The following is a 23,186-nucleotide window of genomic DNA, read 5'->3' on the forward strand; positions in this document are numbered from 1 at the left end:
TTTCAGAAGCACAGATGGCTAATTGGCTTCAGTTGGTAGGTTATGTCATTTTAATTAAATTTTATTAGGGAAGCATTTGAAAGCTCTAACTGATGGTTTAAGATAAATATGGTTCTTCATAAATGACCTATTGGTAACCTTTATTTATTTCTCTCTCTCCTCTCAGTGTTAATAGAGGCTGCTGTGACTGAGCTCTCTGTGGCCATCTCTCGTCTCATCCATGTTTACAGCAGCAGCTTTGATGCAAATTTCCAGCTTGCCAGCATACCCAAAAGCCCTTCCTGTGCAGACCTCAGCCTCGATTCCCAGCTCAGCTTCACTGTTTATGCTGCCCATAACATCCCAGAAGCCTGGGTGAACAGGTAGGAGGAGGTCCAGCAAGTGTTCACAAGAACACTATTTCATCACATATTTTTCACAGATACCAGCTTAGCTCTGTTGCTTTGGTGATACTTTTATATTAATGTTAGAGGCTGAGTGGGTGTATTTCTACTGTTTTTCTAGCATGAAGTGCATTTACTTAAGCTTGACTAGCTAGGAGACTTCCAGGCCCCATAGGTAGATGGAGAATCAGGGAGGTAGCCTGGCTGATTGCCCTTGACCAGTGTGGAAGGATGGTAATAGAAACAACCTCAGAGCACTGGCCTTGATGGGTGTGTTCAGAAATGCTTCCATGACTGACTTGCTCAGTGGGAAGGAGGAATGGGTGTGTACTGCAGGCCTGGAGAGTTTGGGCTGGGGCTTTGTATGGTCTCTGCAGCACCAGTAACTAGAAGGGTTGGAGGCAAGCTTACCCAGTTAAAGAGAGGGCTGATTTTGCTTCAACCCAACCTGAATGAGGCTTTCTCAGCAACTTTTGCTCTTGGTGTATTCAGCATTACATGGCTAAGCATCTGCATTGACTATCCTCTTTATGGAAGGTGATTAAAATAAATGTAGTTTGCAGATCCAAGTATAGCTGTTATAGCAGTGTAACATAAAAAGAAAGAGGGAGATAACTTTAATAAGAAGCTGATTGGAGCATTCTCTTCTGTATTGGTAAAATTTGGTAGAAGTAGTTGTCTCTTCTTTTAAATATCTGCTTTTCCTATTCCGAGCAAAACTGGTGTTCTCTTACCACTCCAGTGTGCTCAAAGAGGAAAAGGGGACCACACTCTGGTAGCATTATTTTTGAATCAAAATGTGGTTCTCAAAGTTAATTTTCCCTTGCTTCCATTTTACCTTGTATTCCAAATGACAGTGGATTCATTTGTATTAGACTGGGAGCAAGAGTATACTATACAGCATTAGATGTAATTAGCAGATTTATACAAATCTAAGAGACTTTGTGTTAGTTAAGATAATAAAAGCAGAACTATAATCACTATCCTGATTTCAAATGGTTATACCATTCCCACTGCATTTCGTTGTACCAAAAAAATTTGAAATTACATATGACCTAAAGGCCACTGATGACTTCAGTGCTATGTTCGAGTATGTGAAAATGAGAATTTCTCTTCCTCCTTAATCTCCCATTTCCAGTCTTTCCAATATTCATATTCCATAGCATGGATTTCTTAACATGGACTTCTACTCTGACACCTGCCTTCCTCAAGAACTTTCAGTAACATCAATCACATGCATATTCCCCATTCTTATTTCTGCACTGGATGAATTCATGCTGACTATGTCATGGACCTAATTTTCCCTTTCCTGAAGGTCACATTTAATGATTTTGTTGCCTTTTTTAATATATATTTTAGTATATATCTCCCTGCATATATATAATATATACTTATTTTATATATACTATGTACATATTTTTATACATATAATATATATATTATAAAGGCTAGAATTTTGACATCCCTCACTGTCTGTCTCACATTGGTTTTCCTATACATAAGTATAGAAACATACATGATAAATGGCTTTTCTTTTAATTCTTTGAGATAGTGGAGAATTGTCTCATATTTTACAGGGTCATGTTTATGAGGTGTAAAATCCATCTCAATTTCGCTTTTGTTCTTTGATTTTTTTGTCAATTTTTATATCTGTGTTCTCAATTTCAACATTATTATGCAACTTGTAATGTCTGTACAGTAATTCAGGAATATGTCTATATGAGGACAGGAATATGTCTTACTGTCCTCATAAAAAGATTGGTACAGACATTACAAGTTGCAGAAGAATATTGCAAAACTGGTAACCTTTATTTACTTATTTTAATTTCTTCTTGTTTCTTTTATCTGTTTGTTTTTCTATTTCATTTAAATTCCAAGCACATGTGCCTTATTTGCTGCCAGTGGCATAACACTGCTATCTTCATGTTTCACTGCATTTGTTTCTACACCCAAAACCAATCAGGTTCCTGTCTACATCTGGTTGATATGAAGTGATCTCTGGGACAAAACTATGGAATCATATCTCTGAATTCACAGGGAGGCTGCTTAGGCAAAATGCTCTGCAGAGACCTAAAATGGGTTGAAGTGCATGCACTCTGAGCAACCTGTTTGACTTCAGTCAGAATGAACATTGTATAAGCATTAATCTTCCCAGGATTAGATCCTTATGATTTATGAATCAGGAATATGTCTGTGTATTATGTATTGGTGCTCCTGCTTAAACAGCAATACTTAGTAACTTGATTGTATTAAAACCTATCACTTCCTGAACTATCCTCCAGCTGTTTGCAATGTTTGGACTCTAGGGGAAGTCTCACAAGGTATTTTTTCTCTCTCTGCATTGATGCCTCATAGATACTACAGATTACAGATCATTTTCTTGGAATAAACAAAAACAAAAAAAACACAAACAAACAAAAAAAAGAGAAATTGAAAAGCAAATCTGCTACAATAATTATAAAAATTATTATAATGTTCTGGAAGAGATCAGCCATCATTCTTATAAATATGACAAATTCAGGCACCTTCAGTCTGCAACTGCTTCAAATTTCCTGTTCACATTTGACTGTTTCCATGCTCATTATTCTTGTACAGAATGAGATCTAAAGCTGAGACTGGCAGGAAGATCTGGAAGTTACAAGACTCATTAAGAACATTAGTTATTTATACTCTATGGGTTTATTTTGACTGATATATTAAAAGATCTCAGTAAGAAGAATGTGAAACAACAGATAGCCCCAGTCCCAAATTTCACTATGAAGGCTGTTGGAGAACTATCTGAAGAAAACCAACACAGATGCTGTGTTGCTGTAAAGAATGTATAGATTCCCTTAAGTAGTAACCTTTTTTTTACAGGTTGGGAAAAGTAATTTTAAATAGAATCATACTATGGCCTGGGTTGGAAGGGATCTTAAAGATCATCTAGTTCAGGGACACCTTCCACTAGCCCAGGTTGCTCAGAGCCCCATCCAACCTGACCTTGAACACTTCCAGGGATGGGGCAGCCACAGCTTCTCTGGGCAACCTGTGCCAGTGCCTCACCACCCTGACAGGGAAGAATTTGTTCCCAATACCTAATCTGAACCTACTCTCAGTTCGAAGCCGTTTCCACTTGTCCTGTCACTATATGCCCTTGTAGAATGTTCCTCTCCAGCTCTCTTGTAGATTCCCTTCAGGTACTAGGAGGTGCTCTGGTGTCTCCCTGGAGCCTTCTCCAGGCTGAACAACCCCAACTCTTTCAGCCTCTCTTCATAGGAGTGATGCTCCAGCCCTCTGAGCACCTTTCTGGCCTCCTCTGGACTTGCTCTGGCAGTTCTGTGTCCTTCATATATTGGGGGCCCCAGAGCTTGTCACAGTTGTCCAGGTGGTAGATTTACTGTTGACTGTATGATAAGCAAGTAGTAGCACTTCAAAACTTAGGTCCAAAGTTTCCTTCAATGCAATAATGAAGAAAAAAAAAAAAAAGTTAACCTTAATAACAAAATCATGAAAGAGAACCCAGATGTCTTAAGAATTTTTTTTGAACTTAGAAAAATTAAAAAACTAAACAACCCAAAATAAACAACCCTTCACGCACACATTAATGTGAGATTCATTATTTGAATTCTTTTTTTCTTGTAAGGATGGATCTTCACAAGTTGGTGAAGAACCATTCTTCTGAATGGTTAACTCCAAATTTACTGTGCTGGACATGGTACATTACAATTAATCTTTTTTTGTTGTTTCTGTTTCCTTTTTTTTTTCCTCTTTGTAGCTACAAAGTTTTCTCTTTTTCCTGTTCGCTGACTTATGCTGGGAAGACAATATGCCAAGTGAAGATTTGCAAAAATACTCCAGTTAGAAGATCCTTCTTTTTCCTGGCTGACTGGAACGAGAAGTAAGTTTGGGTCTGTGTTTGATATAAGTTTGTCTGACAGATGTTGCAAATCAAATATTCATTTAAAAAAAAAACAAACAAAAACCAAAACCCAAACATCCACATCTTTTTAATGAATCTTCTTCTGAGCTAATTAATTCACAGAAACTTAGGGAGATGGGAGTGAGAAAGAAGTGGGGTAGCCAGAGGAAGAGAAAGAGGACTAAGGCAAGTCTAGTCTGAGAGCAGCTTTTATTCACTGGAGGCATCGTGGAGGAATACTGGAACCAAAAGGAGATGCAACTAAAGTCTGTGTTTCTGTCCTCTTTTGAGAAATTCCACCTTTTGGATCCAATTCTAGTATATATGCAACCCAGCCTGAAAACTCATTGTAATATTTCTGTAAAGGTTCTTTTTTACAAACCAGCAAGGCCGTTGTGGTTTGTTGGTTTGGGGTTTTGTTTGTTTCTTTGCTTGCTTGGTTTTGGGGGGTTGTGTGTTTGTTTTTTATAAGAAGGATCTTCAGTTTTAAAATGAGGGCTTTCATTTGAGACTGGAAGTTTAGTGTGAAAATTACTAATTACCTCTCACCTGCTTGTCTGCTTTGAAGAAAATAATTCCCCTGAAAAACAAAGCACACACTCGAACAACATTTGTTTAAGGCAATGGGATGACAAAAAGTATACTTGCAACAGATGAGAGAGAAGTATGCTTTTGTTGGTGATTTGGTAGTAATATGAAATTCTTTCAGCTTCCTGAGCATGACATGTTTATGTTTACAGTCTTTCAAATTTTTGGTATTTCGCATCAGTGTTTACTTTATTCTAAATCTGAAAGCAGCTTGATTACATTAGAATTGAGCAAAGGCTACAAGTAATCTGAAAGGTGTTTTTTAAAATTACAGTTCAGTACAGAGTGTAATTCATAACTTCTCTTTGCCTTTATGTAAGACACAGCAGTTGCAAGCTGGTCATATGGGAAAAGACCTTTTTATGTCAAATGTGTTATACATCTGTCTTAATGGAGATTTTACATAGCCTTCTTGTACAGCACTCCTAACAGATATAGGAACAGCAGTAGGTCTGCCCTATGATGAAGAAACAAAATGGGTGCACTTCTGCTGAGCATCCAAATGGGTATTTTTAGGGCTTAACATCTGCTTTGGTGCCTCAGTTGAGTCCAGAGTGTTTGAGTGTATAACCCTCAGTCTTTTGTATGATTGCGAAGCAAATGCTGTCCGTGTGTTTAAAAAATTGGATCATTCTTGTATGCATTGTAGGAATTTTCACCTTCTCCAGGTTTTGGTCAAGTACTTTCTTATGGTACCTGTAGGCAGATATAATTGAAGTGTAAGGGAAGGATTATATTTCTTAAGAGCATATTTGGCTTCTAAAATGTGGTTAAACCTTTCTGTAATGCATCTTACAAAAGCTTTTCTAAAACAAAATATAACGAGATAGAGTAGAAATAAATTTTTAGCTGTAACTGAAACAGGAACTCTGCTCTTCTTCCATTTCATGAAAATGTAAAGCAGTCAGACTGACGCTTCAGGCTTTCTGCTGAAACCTCTCCCCCTGCAAAATAATTATTAAATGTGTGCAATTCCATCCAAATGCTTCTTGGAAAAAGAAGCAGTTAAGTATGGACACCAAATTCTTTCATAGGTCACAGATGCTTTAAGGGGCTCTTAACATCAGAAACAAGATCTAGAGGTGTATAGAATAGTATCAGTTCATAAGAGCACCTTTTTACCTTTTATTGTTGCTTAAGTTTCAAAAATAATTTTCAAAATCCAATTCTAATAGATTCCAAAGTAAAACCTCCCAAGTTTATATCTGTCTGGCAGGCTTTTCAATGTTTCCCTCAACTATTAAAGGTGTTCACATATTTTCCACCTCAAACCTAATGGCCTACATTTGTTTAAGACTCAAAATGTGAGGGAAGGTTTGTTGAGCCTTATGTCCTGAGATCCAGAAACACAGGCTGAGAATCCAGGGAGCCAGATATGCTTATTTTTGTATGTTTTACCTTGTGTCCAGAACTGAGTTTTGTGAACAGATGCTATTTTGAGTCAAAATGCAGATGTCGGATGAGTATTTTAAATCAGCTAACAGTGTTAAACTGAAAGAGAGTAGGATTAGATTAGATGTCAGTAGGAAATTCTTTACTGTGAGGGTGATGAGGCCCTGGCACAGGTTGCCCAGAGAAGCTGTGGATGCCCCATCCCTGGAAGTGTTCAAGGCCAGGTTGGACAGGGCTCCAAGCAACCTGGTCTAGTGGAAGATGTCCCTGCCCATGGCCAATGGTCTTTAGGGTCCCTTCCAACCCAAACCATTCTTGATTCTATGCACAGTGAAGGAAATATTTATGTTGTTTTTAATTTACTTTAAATATTAAATGCTTGTCACAATTCTATAATGAGACAATGTGTTTCTTTGCTATTTGTGCTGCTAACCCTCTAAGAAAGATTAAAAAAGCAGCACTAAACTTGACAGAATAATCAGTATATTTAGAATATTTTGACATACACAGAGAGAAAGAACAGTATAGGTTATCACTGAAGGTGCAGTGTGCCTAGTTGGCATAATTTAAAACATGTAGGAACAGGCTGTTTTTTCTTTCCTAAAATAAATAGATGTATGCAAACACTAATTAATACTTTTTTTGCAAGAATTCAAGCTGAAATTGGTTAAAAAAGTAGAGTATTTTAATGAAGTAGGTATTACTGAAATTGTTTTTCCATGTCATACAGTGATAGGAAGTCTGTATCACTCAAAACTCTAACCAAGCTGTGTTCACTCTTTGTTATCTTTTGGCTGTAATATTACCTTTTTTGAAACAGAAGGGAATATGTTTACATAAAAAGTTTACAGAGGAGGCAATGTCTTTATTGTAAAGTTTCTTGCTACTTTGATTCTAACCTATGTACTATTTTCTGTTGATAACAGCTGTTGAAAATGCATGTGGTAAAAGGTCATCAGGAAGAGCTTCTATTACATTAGGAAGTCAGATATTTTCTATATAGCTAGGAATCAGGCCAAAAAAGAAAACTAGCTAATTCAAAATGAGTCCTGATCTGAGATTAAGATTGATTTGAACAGAGGAGAAAAATACGGAGAGTAGTGTTTGGGTGATTAGGAATCTAGGTAGGGAGCTTCTACCAAAGACAAGGCTTGCTTTATTTGCTGATTTTCATGTATTTAGTTTCTGTTGTCAAGTGCTTCAACCAGTTAGCACCTGAACCTTAAGTTGATAGGTTTTTATGTATAAACATGAGCTTCTGTTAAAGTCTGTTACCACATTCAGTCCTTCCCAGAATGTTCTTGGGAATGATGGGTATCATTTGCTATGTACAGAGGTTGCCTTGTTCAGTGTTTCTTCTGTCTGTACTTTTTCAAGAGTATGCTTTTGCTTTAGAACTTGTGTATTGTCTTTGAAAAGCGTTATTGTCTCCACGGTGCAGAGTTTGAACAGACTAATACTATTTAGCACATAATGTGTAAAGTCCAGAAGTTGCCCTCTTATTTTCTCACCAGTTTCATTTTTCACTGACTGAGACTCTTATATTATCTTCTGTCTTTTCTCTTAGCTGGTTGCTCTTAATATATTTATTCCACCTTTTCCATCCTCCATAATTTATGTTAAACCTGCAGACATGAGGTATGGAATTAACGTTAAGCCCATCATTCATCACCTCAGATACTTTCTTGGCACTGCCTTTCCCTCTTCTCCATGTTTTGTTTGGCTTGTCTGTTTTGTTTACACTCTCTCAGGGCACAGCCTGGGTTGCCCCAGAGCTCTTCTGTGTTGAGTGCTTTTATGATATTAGGCCCTTGGCTTTGAATTAAGCTGTATAACTTTATCTAATATCTGTGAATAGCACCTTCTCAGCGAGCAGCTTCTTTGTTCTTCTCAACTACTGTTGAAATTGTTCACCCACAGAGTGTCTTATATCTGGCCAGGGTTCCATTTCCTCTTTCTTCTTCTTAGTTATCTGTTTGACTCGGCCTCATACAGTCAGAAAGGATGAGACAACTGGGTAAGTTAAGATATGTATTAATCAAAGTTCTAAAAGCAATACAGATATTCCCCTACCTTGTGTGTCACATGTCACTGGAAGGGAAATGTTAGTCCTCTTTGGCTCATACTTTAACTCTTGGGATGTGTAACTTGCTGTAGTTTCCAGGTTCTTTTCCTGCTGGAATTAGTGCTGTACAATGTGTCCTGGGGAAACTCTGGCAATCATTTGCTTTCTTCAAATTGTGAGGGTTTTTTCACTGCCCCAGGTCCACTAGGAGTGTTAACAATTGTCTGTATCATAAAATGAGTGTCTTGATTTATTTTTTTTTTGTCTCTTCACAGCATGGGTGATGCCTTAAAGTGCAACTCTTTGTCAAACATTTTTGTGTTACAAGGGCAGTGTTGTTGGCCTGTCAGTGAAAGAGGCAGAACAAGCCATCTCTAGCATGTGAAACAGTTGTTTCCCAATAATTGTTTCTAACTATGAGTAAGGAAGAGGGCATGAGACAGGGAAAGCAAAATTGAAAGCTGTAAACAGGGACACGTGGGACGACAGTTGGGAATTGCTTCTCTATTCTGTTCCTGTTAATCAGGAGTGGGAAATGGCTGTCTTGCTTTGTTATTCAAAGAGAGAGGTATGCAAATTTGCATAATTTCCAAATGTTTAGGATTGATCATCTGAAATTTTGACACTAATGCTAATGTGGAATACTTCAGAATTTCAGCTGAAAACCATCTACTTTCTTTCAGTGGCTCCTCAGTGCATTCAAGGAAACTTTCTCAAATTCAGTAGAAATCTGACAGATTTGGAAGCAATCTGCCAGATAGGAGCAAAATCTTATGCTAATTTTACCTTATACTGTTACCATGTATCATTTCTGGTACCCATAAGTCCTATATTTTTCAGGCTACTATACTTTTAAAATATAGTTTCTACTTCTGCTTGCTGTTTGAGTATGACTATACCTTTGACAAAATGCTGAGAGTTGCATTGCTCTGCCGGTGTATGTTATTTAAATTTATCTTCTGGTTTGTTTTTTTAATCTCCATTATGCAGATCTTCTGTTTTCTTAATGATTATGTTGTCAATGTGGAATAATTCTTTTAGCCTCTAGCTCCTTATATTGATTTTGTTTATACAGAAACAGTGTAATTAATTTTCCTCTCCACTTGAGAAATTTAAGCTTGCACTGAATATACATGAAAAAAAGCTAGAAATGCGCTGTCCGCCATATACAATCTTTTCAGAAAAAAGAAAACACAAACCTGCAGATGTCTGGGTAATTCCATGCATGATTTATCCATACAGCATGAAAGTATCTGATTTATTAGAATTATTCTAAGTTACGTATTTAAATCAATTTTTATAAACTGTATAAACAAATGGAATGACCAGCCAAGATTGCTAATGGTCAATACTAGGTGGAGATGAATATTGATAAAACTGGTTTTTTTCACTAAAAAATGTGAATTGCTCATTGCTGTTAAGACAAAATCTGTCTGTAAATTATGATTGGGAAATATCACACCACTAAAGCACAGCTGAACAAGAAGCAACATTTATTTTTTTTAAGTGGTGTTTTCTTCTAAAGACACAAGACAGCAAATAACTAACTGTTGGTTTACAATTCCCCCTTAGGGGTTTATTTATTCTGAAATAGCCTTTCATTAATAAGGTAATATTTAAAACAAAGTTTAACTAAGCTTTTCCTGCCTTTGTCAGCTCTGGTGGTTACCACTGAAGTGAATGAGTTTTTATCTGCCTCTTCTCAAGTACTGGGACTCAAGTTAATGGGTGAAAATACTCCTCAATGTATTGAAGGGATCTGTCAGTCGCATTTTCCTTCAGAGTGTGACTCCTGTAATTTATAATTTGATATATGTTAGGGCATCTAGAAAAATGTAGAAAGAACTCACTTGTGGTAACAATGCTCAATTTTTATTAACTTTTATTTTTCTCTTTTCTGATTTTTTTTTTTTTTTTTTTTTTTTTTTTTTTTTTTTTAGAATCAACTTTCCTCTACGAATAAAGGCTCTTCCGAGGGAAACTATGCTGACAATAAAACTACTGGGAGTAAACAGTGCCTCTAAAAATACAGAAGTGCTTGCTTGGACATGCTCCCCACTGTATCCAAAAGAGTAAGTTCAGTCTGGTATGACAGCTTAAGACCATTCTTGAAAAGTATCACACTCAACTTGGGAGAAATATAAAAAGACAGAAATACTTATTTCAGGACATTGCAGTAATAAGACTGAGACAGTCACAGTAAACTGCTTTTGATGTCCCAGTAAGAGGCCCATCCATAAGCTTTTCTTTCTTTGCCATACATTGTTTTTAAACTTGGCTTAGGTGACTGTTTAACACTTACAATAAAGTTCTGTAGGCATGTTGAAAGGCCTTGCTGAACCCTTTCCTGTAGCTTTGCAAAATCCTTTTCAGCCCAGCCTCTTGTTCACAATGGTTGGTGGTTTTTTTTCTATTCTCACACTCATTCATTCTCCTTAAATTGGGACAGTTAGTGATGACCACAATGAGCACCTTTCCCTCTCCACACCACTTTAGAAGCTTTCTCCCTTTTTTTTAACCTCTTCTTTCTACACAGTACACAATGTAACAATACTTTAAAGGTACTTGCAGCTTTGAACTTCTCTGCAGTGATGTGTAGAAACTAAGGTAAATTTTCTGCAGTGTTCTAAATATATTTTAGTAACACTGTGACATCTGAATTTAGATCAAGTCTTTACAATGATACTAAAATTTTTATTTAGTAGCCCATAGCCCTGCATACCCTCTGAGCAATAGATGGGTATGTCCAACACGTACAGGTCCCTTCATTAGCATCCATCTGTAAGCTGTAGCTCTCTCCTCACATTGAGACATCTTGATCTACTTCTCTATGTCATGGCAATCACCACTTAAAGCAAAATAAAACAAATAAAATATCTCATTGCACATATGAATTTGCCACGTTTGAAAGACCTTGTGTTTCACCAAACTTTGAAGCTTGAGAGGCTTAGAAAATAGGTTGGACTGGGCTAGAGGCTTTTTCCATGTTTTTAGAGAAAATTCAGTTACTCTGCTCTTTTCTGACTTATTGACTAGAGCACTTGGCTTGAAGGAAGGAAAGAAACATAAATCTCTGCTCCAAGGATTGCTTGGGCAATTTATTCAATTACTTTTCATAGTTAGCTTCCAGAAGGGAACATCACTCATTCTTTGACTGCGTATGTCTTTTTAAACAAAACATGCAATATGTTTATTTTGAGTATTTCTACCATCCTGGTGTTTAGGGTGAAATAGAGAGGGAATATCTTGGCAGCAAATCTAAATTGAGATGAAGAGGTAAGTTGTCCTTATCCTGATATGTGCTGAGTACATTCATTCAAAAACAGAGCATTAGGCATGATAATGGGGGGACACTTATTCCATTTACCTCCAGCAGTGCCTGTGTGGGGATCCTCTTCTTGAGGACCTGTGTTGTTCTAGAGATTTTCTTGTTTTTCATCATTCCAGTCCAAAAGTAATGATTTTTGGAAGTTCTGACAGCCCTCAGCAACCTGTGATTTTTTTTTTTTTTTTAATGTATACCATCAAAGCAAGCATGTTGATTTTCGTTGAGGAGATCTCCAAATCACCCAGACAGTTTCAAAGATTTTACTGAAAAATGGCTCCATTCTTTCCTGGCACACACAATGAGCACAATGAAGGGGATAGAGGGCTACTTTCCCTGCATTTTCTACGTAATTTTAGAGATCATTGCTGCAATGACCCCTCAAAGCAGAAATGAAGGGTGAGTTGTTGGGGAGGAATGATTTAGGAATAGCATGTTCAACACCCCCTAATCTGATAGCTGTGTCATTTGCAATTATAGTAATTACTAACACAAAGAAGCCTAAATGCTTTTTCCTCTTTTAGCCAACCACAGCTCCACAGAATTATTCTTTCACCATGATTTCAATTGATAGACTGATTGGTTTAAAAATAAGAGTTGCCCTGAAAGTCCCCTTGCTGCTGGAATGCAACTAAACTGCAAGACTTATTTCAAAAAAGTGCTTCCAAACTTGAAAGTATGTACCAAGAAAAGATTTGTACCTGTAGTGTCATGCTAATATGTCAAGAACACTTTGTATTACTGCAAAGATTATTGTATTAGGGTCTCTAAATAACAAACTCTGTAAATGTATATAAAGAGATTAAAGAAGTCTGACCAGAAAATCTTTGACAAAACATTTCTAGCTTGGAAAATACCACTTTCTCAAAAGAGAACATTTCTCAGAGGTGAATATGAGTTCTGTGAAAGTCCTAGCATTCTCATGTCCAGGATTTAATTTATTGGGGAAAGGACAGAAGTAAGCTCTTTGAAGAAGCCAGGAGCCCTGAGGTATTTACCTGGGTCATCAAACGTTCTTGTTCAAATCCTTGTCTCAGTTGGTCCCTTCTCAGGGTCAGGGAAGATAAGGACAGAGTGTGGCCCCTCTTTCTCTATTCAGATGCTTGTTTAAAAATAATAATAAAAAAAGCCAGATTGTTTTGTTAAATATTGGAAAAATACAATAAATGTCAAACATTTTTAAAATACAGTTCCTCATTTGTGTCCCATTATATCTTCTGATTGAAAACACAGGAATTCAATCAAGCTCATTGTGGCTTATGTTGAAGAGAGAAGGGAAAAAGGACCAGTTTTGGGTTATTGCCAGATATTACTTAGGAATCTTGATCTGCTAGTGACTTAGGGCAAAAGAACACTTTATTTTAAAAGATTTTGAATTTACTCATCTCTGTAAATTTTATACCTGTTTTCTCTTCCAAAGTGATTATTGTCATTGTATGGTCACTTCTGTCCTTCATATTTGAATTCTTTATGTTTAATTTGAACTGAAGATTAAGAAAACATGAACATATTTTAACATATAAAGTATACAAATTCTATTCTTCTCTTTCAAGAAGTGTGAAGGTTCTCATGCTGTTGGGCAAGACCACATCAAAGTATCTTGCCAGATTAAAGGTCTGTAGTTATTTTCTGAGATTTTAGCACTGCAGTTCTCCTCTAAAAAAATACTGAGCAGACTGTATGAGAAATATATATACATTTATAAAGAAGCAAAATCTAGATCTTTATTTAAAGTATATTATTTTTATTTTTTTTTTACAGTCTCTTCATACCTAGCCCATTTTGAAACCACACAATACCTAAAAATTTTCTCAAGCATTTGGCCTATTTTAGGCTTGTTGTTGTTGATAAACACTTGTCAGTGAACAGATGATTAGTAAATTTCAAATTTGCCTAATTTTAATTACTTCCTGAACTCTAATTCTGTCAGTTTTCTTGCAGTGTGAAGATTTATCACATAACTGGCTACTGGATATAAAGTCTTTACCAAACGTGTGTTGGGATTAATGCTATCAACTTTGGATGTTTCTGTACAAATAGTTTCACTCTTTCCAGAAGTTACTTCCTACAAATATTCTCCAATGGTTACCTAAATGTACTTATTTACCTGAAAGTTATTGCTTGTAAACTTAAACTTTACATTTTTGAGGAAAAATTTAGGAAGTAAACAGGAATGTAACTGCAAATTGGTTTTAAAAGTCTGAAATAATCTGATAATTTTGTATTTGATCACCTACAAACTTAAGAAAGTTATTTAAACTGGAAGCTGTGGGGATGGAAGTTCTGGCCCTTACAAATGTATGTAGGACACTTAGCATTACTTTGCAGTTGAAAATTTTATCTCTATTTTGAATTTTTTAGGGCTCTGTAGTATTTGTCATTGCAATAAAGTAGTTATTTCATGGTGTCATTCCAATGCAGAATTAAGACTGCTTGGGTCATAAGCTATGGGGAGTTTTATATTTTAGGAGCTTTGAATTTAACCTCAACTCTGAATTTCTGAGACTTATAATGTCAGGTTTGGGGATAATTACGTTATTTTTACACAGTACTTTGTCCTAATTTTCCTGGTATATCCAGCCTGAACGGTAACTCCAATGTTATATACATTTGGGAATGAACAGGGTAATAATGAGTGCAGCTGACAACTTGTCCAGTAGGTGAGCCTCCATACCTGCATTTCTCAGCCTTATCAAGTAGCTGACTTCAGTCAGATAGTAGCCCTAAATCATTGCCAATAGAGTCCTTGATGGTGCTTCTGTAACAAGAAGTCTCACTAGACACAAGAGGCAGTTCAAAAAGTGTTTGCAATGCTGTGTGTCCACTTTCCCTTCCTTCACATCAGAAACTGTGTTCGTCTCTTGGGCTGAATAGTTTAGTGATCCAGAGCTAATTAACAATCCATCACTTGGGGCAATTTTGGAGTTGCAATGTCCCCCATAGTGCCCACTGCTCTGACTCCACTGACTCCAACACCACAATTTATTTTGAACTGGTATTTCCAAATCAAGACAGAGCAGGCAACAAAACTTTTCTCTTGCAGAGCGTGGGGAGGGAAGGCTGCCGTGTGACTTCAGGGTACAAGTTGACTTTGTTAAGTAAGGATACCTTGAGCTGCCTTTTAATAATAGTGTACTCTTCTGTGATAAGATGGGAAGTTTATTTTATCTCTGGTAATAAACAGGAGCTGAGGATCTGTGTAATTCCAGGGCTTTCCATCTGCCCTGGTTATGCAGGAGCATATAAAAAAGTAAATGGTAGTAGTGCATTTGATTATTCACCTTCTGATATGGCTGGGATCACATCTTTAGATGGCTGTTGTCACTGGCCTCACCTTACAGATGGGAAGACTGGTAGGCAGAATAGGAGTGGCCTGCCTGTCATCAGCACAACCAGGTGGCAGAGAGAGGAATCTGTCCGTTCAGGAAAGGTTATCATGCTCAGGATGATGGTTGCTTCCTTTTCATATGGGTGCTGCACACTCTCCTACTTCTTTTTCTAAAAATAATGATGGAAGAATATTGACTGTGCAGTGTGTACAGTGCCCAAGAGATTGCTAGGGAAAGCTGTGCTTCAGAAACATACACCCTAATTCCCAGCTGATGTGATCTTTTAAAAAATGCCTCCTGTGTGTTTACAGTCTAGCTTTAGCCCAAAGAGTGACTTACTGATGGAAGATACATAAATTGCTCACTTATTTCTAACTGTATAAATTAGGCTGCTTTATATACAAGGCATTAATGTGTCTCATAAAATTCATTTTTTCTTAGGAGATGTTATTTCCACGCTGTGGAGGTGGCTTAACATCTTTGGTTTTACTAACAGTCCTGTAATCTGCTTTAATCTATGAAATTGTCTCAGTCCAGCAAAGGCACATTGCTTTACTTGCTGTGTCTCCAGTTGAGGCCCTGAGAAGCCCATCTGATGATTCTTCCTTATCTTCCTGGATGATCTTTAGCCAAATTAGTACTGGGTGTAAATGAGTTGAAATAATGAGCTCAGGAAATGTCTCAAACACATCTATGGTACCTCTGAGGTCTGTGCTACTTCTTGTTTTTGTCTACACAGGTTTTCCTTGAAAAAAACCCCACTGTATGGCTTCTTCTTTAAAGCCCCCCATAGTTTTAGAGTACAATATGAAAGTGATTAGCAGTAATGAGAGCTCAGAAGGATAATTTAGTCTTCATGTTCATTTGTTCTAAGCTACTCCTCTCCCTTCTAACAAAAGTGCCAATTAGTTCACATGATGATGTACATCTTTGTCAACAAAGGAATGGTTGAAGAGATGCCACTCATTTATTAAAGGTCATCTGAGTACACATCACAGGAAAACAACTTTGAATCACTGTTGATCATTTCCACATTCACATCAATTACCTAAATGAGAAAGACTTCATATAACACAACTGCTGCTTTCCCTCAAGTGCTCTCTTGTTCACATCACAGCTCTTTCTGCCTCCATTCTCCTGTAAATGTACCTACAGCTGCAAAAGAAACTTCAGAAAATGGTTGTCTTTAATCCTCCTGAGCTGTGCTCTCACAATAAAATAAAATGTTTGCACCAACATGAACAGCTTGAGAGGTGAAAAAGAAAAATTAGTCCTGAATTATGTCTATACTAATTTATGTTGACTATAACAATGACTTTGTGGGAGTCTCTTAGACCTTCCTCAGGTGACTTTAAGCAATTTATTTCAGTTTGCAATTCAAGAGGTACTTTCATACAGAAACATTGCAAACTCATGCTAGAACCAAATAGTTCATCTGGATTCTCTTGTAGCTCTAATGTCCTCCTTTTAGGTAAAAGCTGGACATTCAAACCTCACTTATCCGACTGGCTCTTTCTGCTGCAATGGGCAGAAGGATATCTAGTGCATTCCTCAGTTTTTTTGACTGACCAGTGTTTGAAAAGATATTAACAAAAATTTTTTGTCAGTAAAAGCAGAGATGCTGAACATAATCAAATTTCTCACCTCACTAATCATTAAGATATGGACAAATAGGTCCAGCCTCACCTCGAATATTATGGTAGTTTTGGTCACCAGAATATAAGAAAGACATTAAGCTCTTAGAGAACGTCCAAAGGAAGGCTACAAAGATGGTGAAGGGCCTTGAGGGGAAGCCATATGAGGAGCAGCTGAGGGCACTTGGTCTGTTCAACCTGTAGGAGACTGAGGGGAGACCTCATTGCAGTTACAACTTCCTCAGGACGGGAAGAGGAGGGGCAGACAATGATCTCTTCTCTGTGGTGACCAGTGACAGGACCTGAGGGAATGGCCTGGAGTTGTGTCAGGGGAGGTTTAGGTGGAATATTATGAAAAGGTTCTTCCCCCAGAGGGTGGTTGGGTACTGCACCAGGGTCCCCAGGGCAGTGGTCACAGCACCAACCCTGACAGAGTTCAAGAAATGTTTGGACAACACTCTCAGGCACATAGTGTGACTCTTGGGGATGATCCTGTGCAGGGCCAGGAGTTGGACTCGATGATCCTTGTTTCTCCCTTCCAACTCAGCATACTCAGCGTCTCTGTGAAATGAAAGGCTAAATCCAGGATGCTATATCTTTCTTTATTCAGGTACTGCATTCTTAATTTGAGTCGATTGGTTATGCTTAGTTTTCACCCAAACTTTCTGATTGTATTCAAGTCCTCTAGACTGAGTTGTGTTGACATGCCAAATCATGCTGGTTTTCTTATCTGCAGGCCACATGCATGCCTGTTTTGCTGATAAGACTTTCTTGTATGTGTAGTGCTCAGACTGGTACTTCAGACCATAATCTTTCATCTGTCCAAAAACCATATGTGGTATATGTGGTACAAACTATCCCACTCGAATTTCTTTCAGCTCTTTGGAGACTCTGATATCATACTCTCTCCTCCCTGCCATCTGAACATAAAATCAGCAAGGATCCTTCATGGTTGCAGTAGGTTACCATGAGTTTCTTCTTTTTGTGGAATAAATGTTTGCTGCCCTCCACTTTTTACACTGTGTTGACACTTCACAGTCTCTAACGTATTTGTCCTCAAAATTAAATCTTGGGATAGAAATTACATAGATATAGTATTATCCTTATTTTACATCAAGCTTGAAGGGCAGTGCCTGTCACACAAGAAATCAGTGGTAAAGTGCAGAGCTGGCTTAGAATGTCTTGGGAATGTGATTTGTGTCATGAACCCTGCAAATGCACAGATAGCAGTGAGACCACCAGCATGCAACCTCTCCTGATCGAGGCCAGATTTGTACTAGTCACATAAAGAGAAAAGGTTTGTTCTCCTTTTGCTTGTCTTTTAAGCTCTCCAGTTCCATGTTCTTTGATGCAATTTCAGTAAAACCTGTTGGCCTGTTTCCCTCTGTGTTTATCGCAGGCGGCTCGTTCACGGCACTGTTCTGCTCAGCATGAGGCTGTGCAGCACACCCACAGCAGTGATCACCCCGGGCATCTGCAGCACCAGCACACCAACCTCGGTCACACTGCAGGTAAGAAAGCCAGAAAGCAAAGCAAAGGGTTGTTTTCTAACAAAGTGCAAGAAGGCAGGTTTTCAAGGCCACACAAAGAAAGTGTGTTAATCTTCAGGGTGACAGTCTGTAATTCTGTGCAGTGGCAAATGCCTAATGCTTCCCATACCAAATAACCACTTCTGAGAGCTGGAGAAAGTTTTTGTAGGGTAATTTTTGTTGCTGTCATTTTGGTTCCAAAAATACTTTTGACACAGGTTAGTGAGCCGGTACCTGAATGTTTTGATTCCCAAAATACTTCTGACACAAATAAAGGACTTGGTACCTGATTTACAGCTGCCTTGTCAAATCTGAGCTTTTGTTCTGATGCTATTGAATTGTGTGCCATTGTGAATGTAACACACAGCTTACAATAAGAGTGAGTAGCATAAAGGAAAGTGGCTACAAGCAGCTGTTAATAGGTATTAGTGTAGCTCTCCTTGATGACTACATGCTGAGCACAGAATCATTGAAGTTGGAAAAAACCTCCAGGATCAAGTCCAGCCTTTGACTGATCACCACCTTTGTCAGCCAAATCATGGCACTAAGTGCCATATCCAGCCACTTCTTGAACACCGCTGGGATGATGACTCCAGCACCTCCATGGGCAGCCCATTCCAATGCTTAACAACACTTTCCACAAAGAAATTCCTCCTGATGTCCAACCTGAACCTCCCCAGGTGCAGCTTAAGGCTTCTTGTCCTATCTCTGGTTGCCTGGGACCAGAGACTGCCCCCAGCCTGGCAACTCCTTTCAGGTAGTTGTAGAGAGTTATAAGGTCTCCCCTGAGCCTCCTCTTCTCCAGGTTGAACACCCCCAACTCCCTCAGCCACTCCTCATATGATTTAATCTCTAGGCTCTTCACCAACTCCATTGCCCTTCTCTGGACACACTCCAGCACCTCAATCTCTTTTTTGTACTGAGGGGCTCAGAACTAAAAATAGAGTTTGAGGTGTGACCTCACCAGTGCCCAGTACATGGGGACAATCATTGCCCTGATCAAAGTTCTCACTCATTCTGGGCAGAATGGTGCTCCCAGTATTGAAAATACATTAAGTCTGCATGATGGTTTTGCCACCTTTCCAGGTTAAGTTAGCAACTGGATATTTAAAGGGCAAAAGCAATTTTTTTCTGTATTGAGAAGCTGAATATCTATTAGCAAATCACATGTAGAAGCAGATAATACAGATAAAAAAGCCTGGCCTAAAAATAGCCCAGTTTTAACAGACAAGCAAATGGGAATTTTCTAGTCTGAGGAGTTCAGTCAAAGACCATGACTTAAAATAGCTCCCCCTATTAATAATAAAGGGATGTTGAGACAGTAAATGGCTATTAATTTATAATCTCTCTCTACTGAAAGAAATGGAACAGGATCTCTCATTTTCAGTTACTCCCATGCATGTGGCAGTATCACCATTTGGGAACATGCTGGAAATGTCATAAAGATAGATTTTCATAGAATGAATAGCTTGGGTTGGAAGGGACCTTAAAGATGATCTGATCTACAAAAGAGTCACCTCTTTTGTAGGGAATAATTTTTTTAACCTTTAGAAGAGTGTTGCATATTAAATAGATATATTAAAAAGTAGATATAGATAAGAGATTGTGGTGAGCAATAATAAAACAAAAAAGGATGCAAATTGAGCTGATGTTTGAAGAAGAACCTGAGTTTTCAGACAAGTATGTACTCAGACTATCAAGTACTTCAAGCATTGTAATTTTGGTTGAATGTTTACTTTCTCTGCATCTTAAAAAACATTATCCTAAATTTCTGATGCCACATGTAAATGTAAAGAATGAAAAATTGGTAGATATTCTACGGTATATATGAAATTGAACATCCAGAAATGATAATAGAATCATAAGTAAACCTACTTTAAAAAAAAAAAACACACAAAAAAACCAAAAACCCCCAAATCTACATTAGTGAAAGTTTTCCACTTAAAAACCATCCCATTAAAAACCAGGAAAGGAGGAGAAAAGGAAAAGGTTGCTTCAGCTTTGTGTCTGTGCAGTTCTAATAAAATTGAAATACACTAGATGAAATTCTCTCAGGAAAGTTAGCTTCCACTGATTTCTGCAGACTGAATTTCTCATCAAAACATTTCAGTAACATATTACATACAGTGACCATCCCCAAATAATTATCTGTTCTTCTTTCTGTCATATTTTGTATACTTACCATACAAATCCAAGATAACATTTATTGACAGTTGTATCTGACAATACATATTGCTAAAATCATTTCTGCCTTTTTTCTCATCTTTCTTTTTTTTTTTCTTTTAATAAAGATTGACTTTCCAGAAACTAATCTGAAGTTCATTAAACCTGAACCTGAACAAAGAAGAGGTGATCTTGAAGAGCCAACCCAAGAGTGCCTGAAGCACATTGCAAGGCTTTCTCAGATACATTCTCTCTTGCTGTAAGTTGTACCCAGGTAGCCCTGCTCATTCTTGGCTTGCTGTACTTATCCTATCGATCACAATTAGGTGCATCCAATTCTTTAAAAACAAAATTTTCCTCTGGAGGAGCCAAGCTTGACTGATGTGAGAACTAACACCTCTAAATCAGAGAATATATCACAGCAAAGCCTAATAGGCCCCTGGAGGTGGCTGTGTATTTTACCAGTTTAGAAAAGGATTGTTTTTCTCTTTCTATTACTGTATCTTTTCATGTCTTTGAAGTGAGAAACTAATTTTTGGTTCAAAAAATAAGATTTTCGGGTGATGCAGTACATCTATATCAGTATCAGCAAGAACACCTTTGGGTTCAATGGAAATCACCCTCTCTGTTATTATACATTCAGACTTCAGATATAGTAGTTAAATGGCATTTGAAAAATCTGTTTCAAGTTATAAGCAAGGAAAGAAGTATGTAAAGTTTAGCTTTCACAGAAGGTGGATAATGACAAAGTGAAACAAAACACACTGTATATACTGAGGCAGATTAGTATGCTCAGCTATGTGCATGTTATACTACCAATTAGGATTATGTACTGCATAAAATAATTTTGGGTATAATCAGAGGGGAATTTGGTGCTTACAGGGAGCCATTTTACTAATGACAGTTAATTGTGTGAATTAATCCTCCATCAAAGGTCAAAAGGTGCATTAATTGTACAATAACTAAATAAACTAGAGTCAGTTCAGCCCTCTCAGTGTGATACAATGTATCTTTTAAGAAGACTTTTCTGTTCTGATTTCTATGCTGATGGCTTGGAGTTTTTAAAATCTTTTTTTTTTTTTTTTTTTTTTAAGACAAATTTACTGTTGTATTTGATATTTACCTCAACTTCTAAAAAGACAGGATGAAATGTGAAATTATTTTTATTAATCATGGGATCTGTGATTTGAGTTTTTTTATTTTATTTTGAAATGTGAATGGGATGTCAGTATTTTATTGTGGGTGGCCATGGTGCCACGGCACTGACAAGGTGCCAGCAAAATTTCCAGCTACAAGATATGCTCCCGAGTGATTTTGGGAACTTCAAACCAGTGCTTCTGATCTCTATTCATGGTGAAATGGTGGGTTCAGTAAGAAGGAATAAGTTCATTAAGAATTTAGCTAAGTATGAAGTAATTTGTCAGGAAAGAATCAGTGTGGCTTCTGTGGATAGAAATCCTGCCTCATCAAAGTGTTGCTGTCCTAGGAGGTTGTCAGTCAGTTCTTGGATATTGGGGGGTTGGTGAACATAAGACATTTGGATGTTCAAAAAACAGCTTGTGAAATAAATTATTTTGCCATGGGTTTAGAAGGAAACTGGCTAAAGGCAAAGATAGAATGTTTAAGATAGGATTTTCAGAATGGAGGAATCACTAGCAGGGTCTTCCAGTGCTCAGGGTTGGGACCAGTTTTATTCAGTACCTTCATTGATGACAGGGTGAAAGAAGTGGGCAGGGAAATCTCTAGGTTTGCAGATGGTACTAAACTCTGCCAGATTGTCATTGTGCTATGGAGGAAAGATCCAGAAGGACTTAAAAAATTGGTAAAAACATGGCCAATGAGCTTCAGTGTGGACAAATTTAAGGGGGTATATTTAAGGAAAAAATAGCTAAGCATGTTTATGTGACACTGTTCTCAGAACTGGCAATTAGAATGCAGGAAGTACATCTTGACATTACTTCTGATATTTCCCTGAACTCGTGAATGCAATGTACAGCAACACCTGAAAGTGCTAATAAAATATTGGGCATCATCAGGAAGGGTAAAGAAGAAACCAGTGTGTGCCATTTCACTGCTGCCTAAAACCCTGTGCTGTATTTTGAGTATGCTGCATAGTTCTTGTCTCCCCAACTCAGGAAGGTCACAGTAGATGTGGAAAACGTACAGAGAAGGGCAACTAAAATCATTGAAGGGATTAAGCAGCTGTTTGACCAAGAGAAGCTAAAAAGGTTGGGACTCTGTAGTTGGGAGAAAAGACTAGAAGGTATCTGTGTGTGCAGGATTAATTTTTATATAGTCATGATGGTGATAGACAAGGTGAATGCCTCATCAATTCCTACAATATTTGAACTAGGGACATTAAGTGAAAACAGGTAGGAAATCACTTGTCAATGGGAAGAAAATAATTTTTAAGTCAGTCAGTGGTGAGCTTTTAAAATCTACTGTCACAAAGCTGTGAAAGCAGACAATGTCATCACATTCATGAAGACCATGCACAAATTCATGGATAACAAGTTTATTCAATAGGTATAACAAAGAACAGGCAAGGGTAGACCCTATATAATATGAAAGGAAGAGACCACTGAAAGTCACCAGTTTGGAGTTAAAGCTTTGATAAGTTCAGTAACAGATTCTTGGAGGAAAGAGAATGGTAGTCCAGTGTTTTTCACTCTTAATTGTTTTCTGTTATCCTGTCTTATAGGCAAAGCTAATCTACCAATTGAATCATGAAGGTAAAGGACTTTGAATGAAACAATTACATTTTTTAGTACTTAGTGGGAATCTGTCAGCCTGCAATTTTTGTTTACCTTCCTCATTCATGAGACTTTCTTTAAAAAATTTGTAACATATCAGTATCCAAACACATTATGACCATGATAT

At 37.5% G+C, this 23,186-nt stretch overlaps 1 protein-coding gene across 1 annotated transcript in view; it reads left to right on the forward strand.

The window, feature by feature from the left end:
- The window catches only part of PIK3C2G (phosphatidylinositol-4-phosphate 3-kinase catalytic subunit type 2 gamma), a 199,402-nt gene that overhangs the window by 53,353 nt on the left and 122,863 nt on the right, over positions 1-23,186 (forward strand). The window contains exons 11-15 of the mRNA XM_064654387.1: positions 167-362; positions 4,138-4,260; positions 10,267-10,398; positions 18,014-18,125; positions 20,435-20,565. Coding sequence (XP_064510457.1) covers positions 167-362; positions 4,138-4,260; positions 10,267-10,398; positions 18,014-18,125; positions 20,435-20,565 — 694 coding nt within the window. The remainder of the gene's footprint in view (positions 1-166; positions 363-4,137; positions 4,261-10,266; positions 10,399-18,013; positions 18,126-20,434; positions 20,566-23,186) is intronic.

The sequence above is a fragment of the Pseudopipra pipra genome, chromosome 5, assembly GCF_036250125.1.
Source record: "Pseudopipra pipra isolate bDixPip1 chromosome 5, bDixPip1.hap1, whole genome shotgun sequence".
Classification (NCBI taxonomy): domain Eukaryota; kingdom Metazoa; phylum Chordata; class Aves; order Passeriformes; family Pipridae; genus Pseudopipra; species Pseudopipra pipra.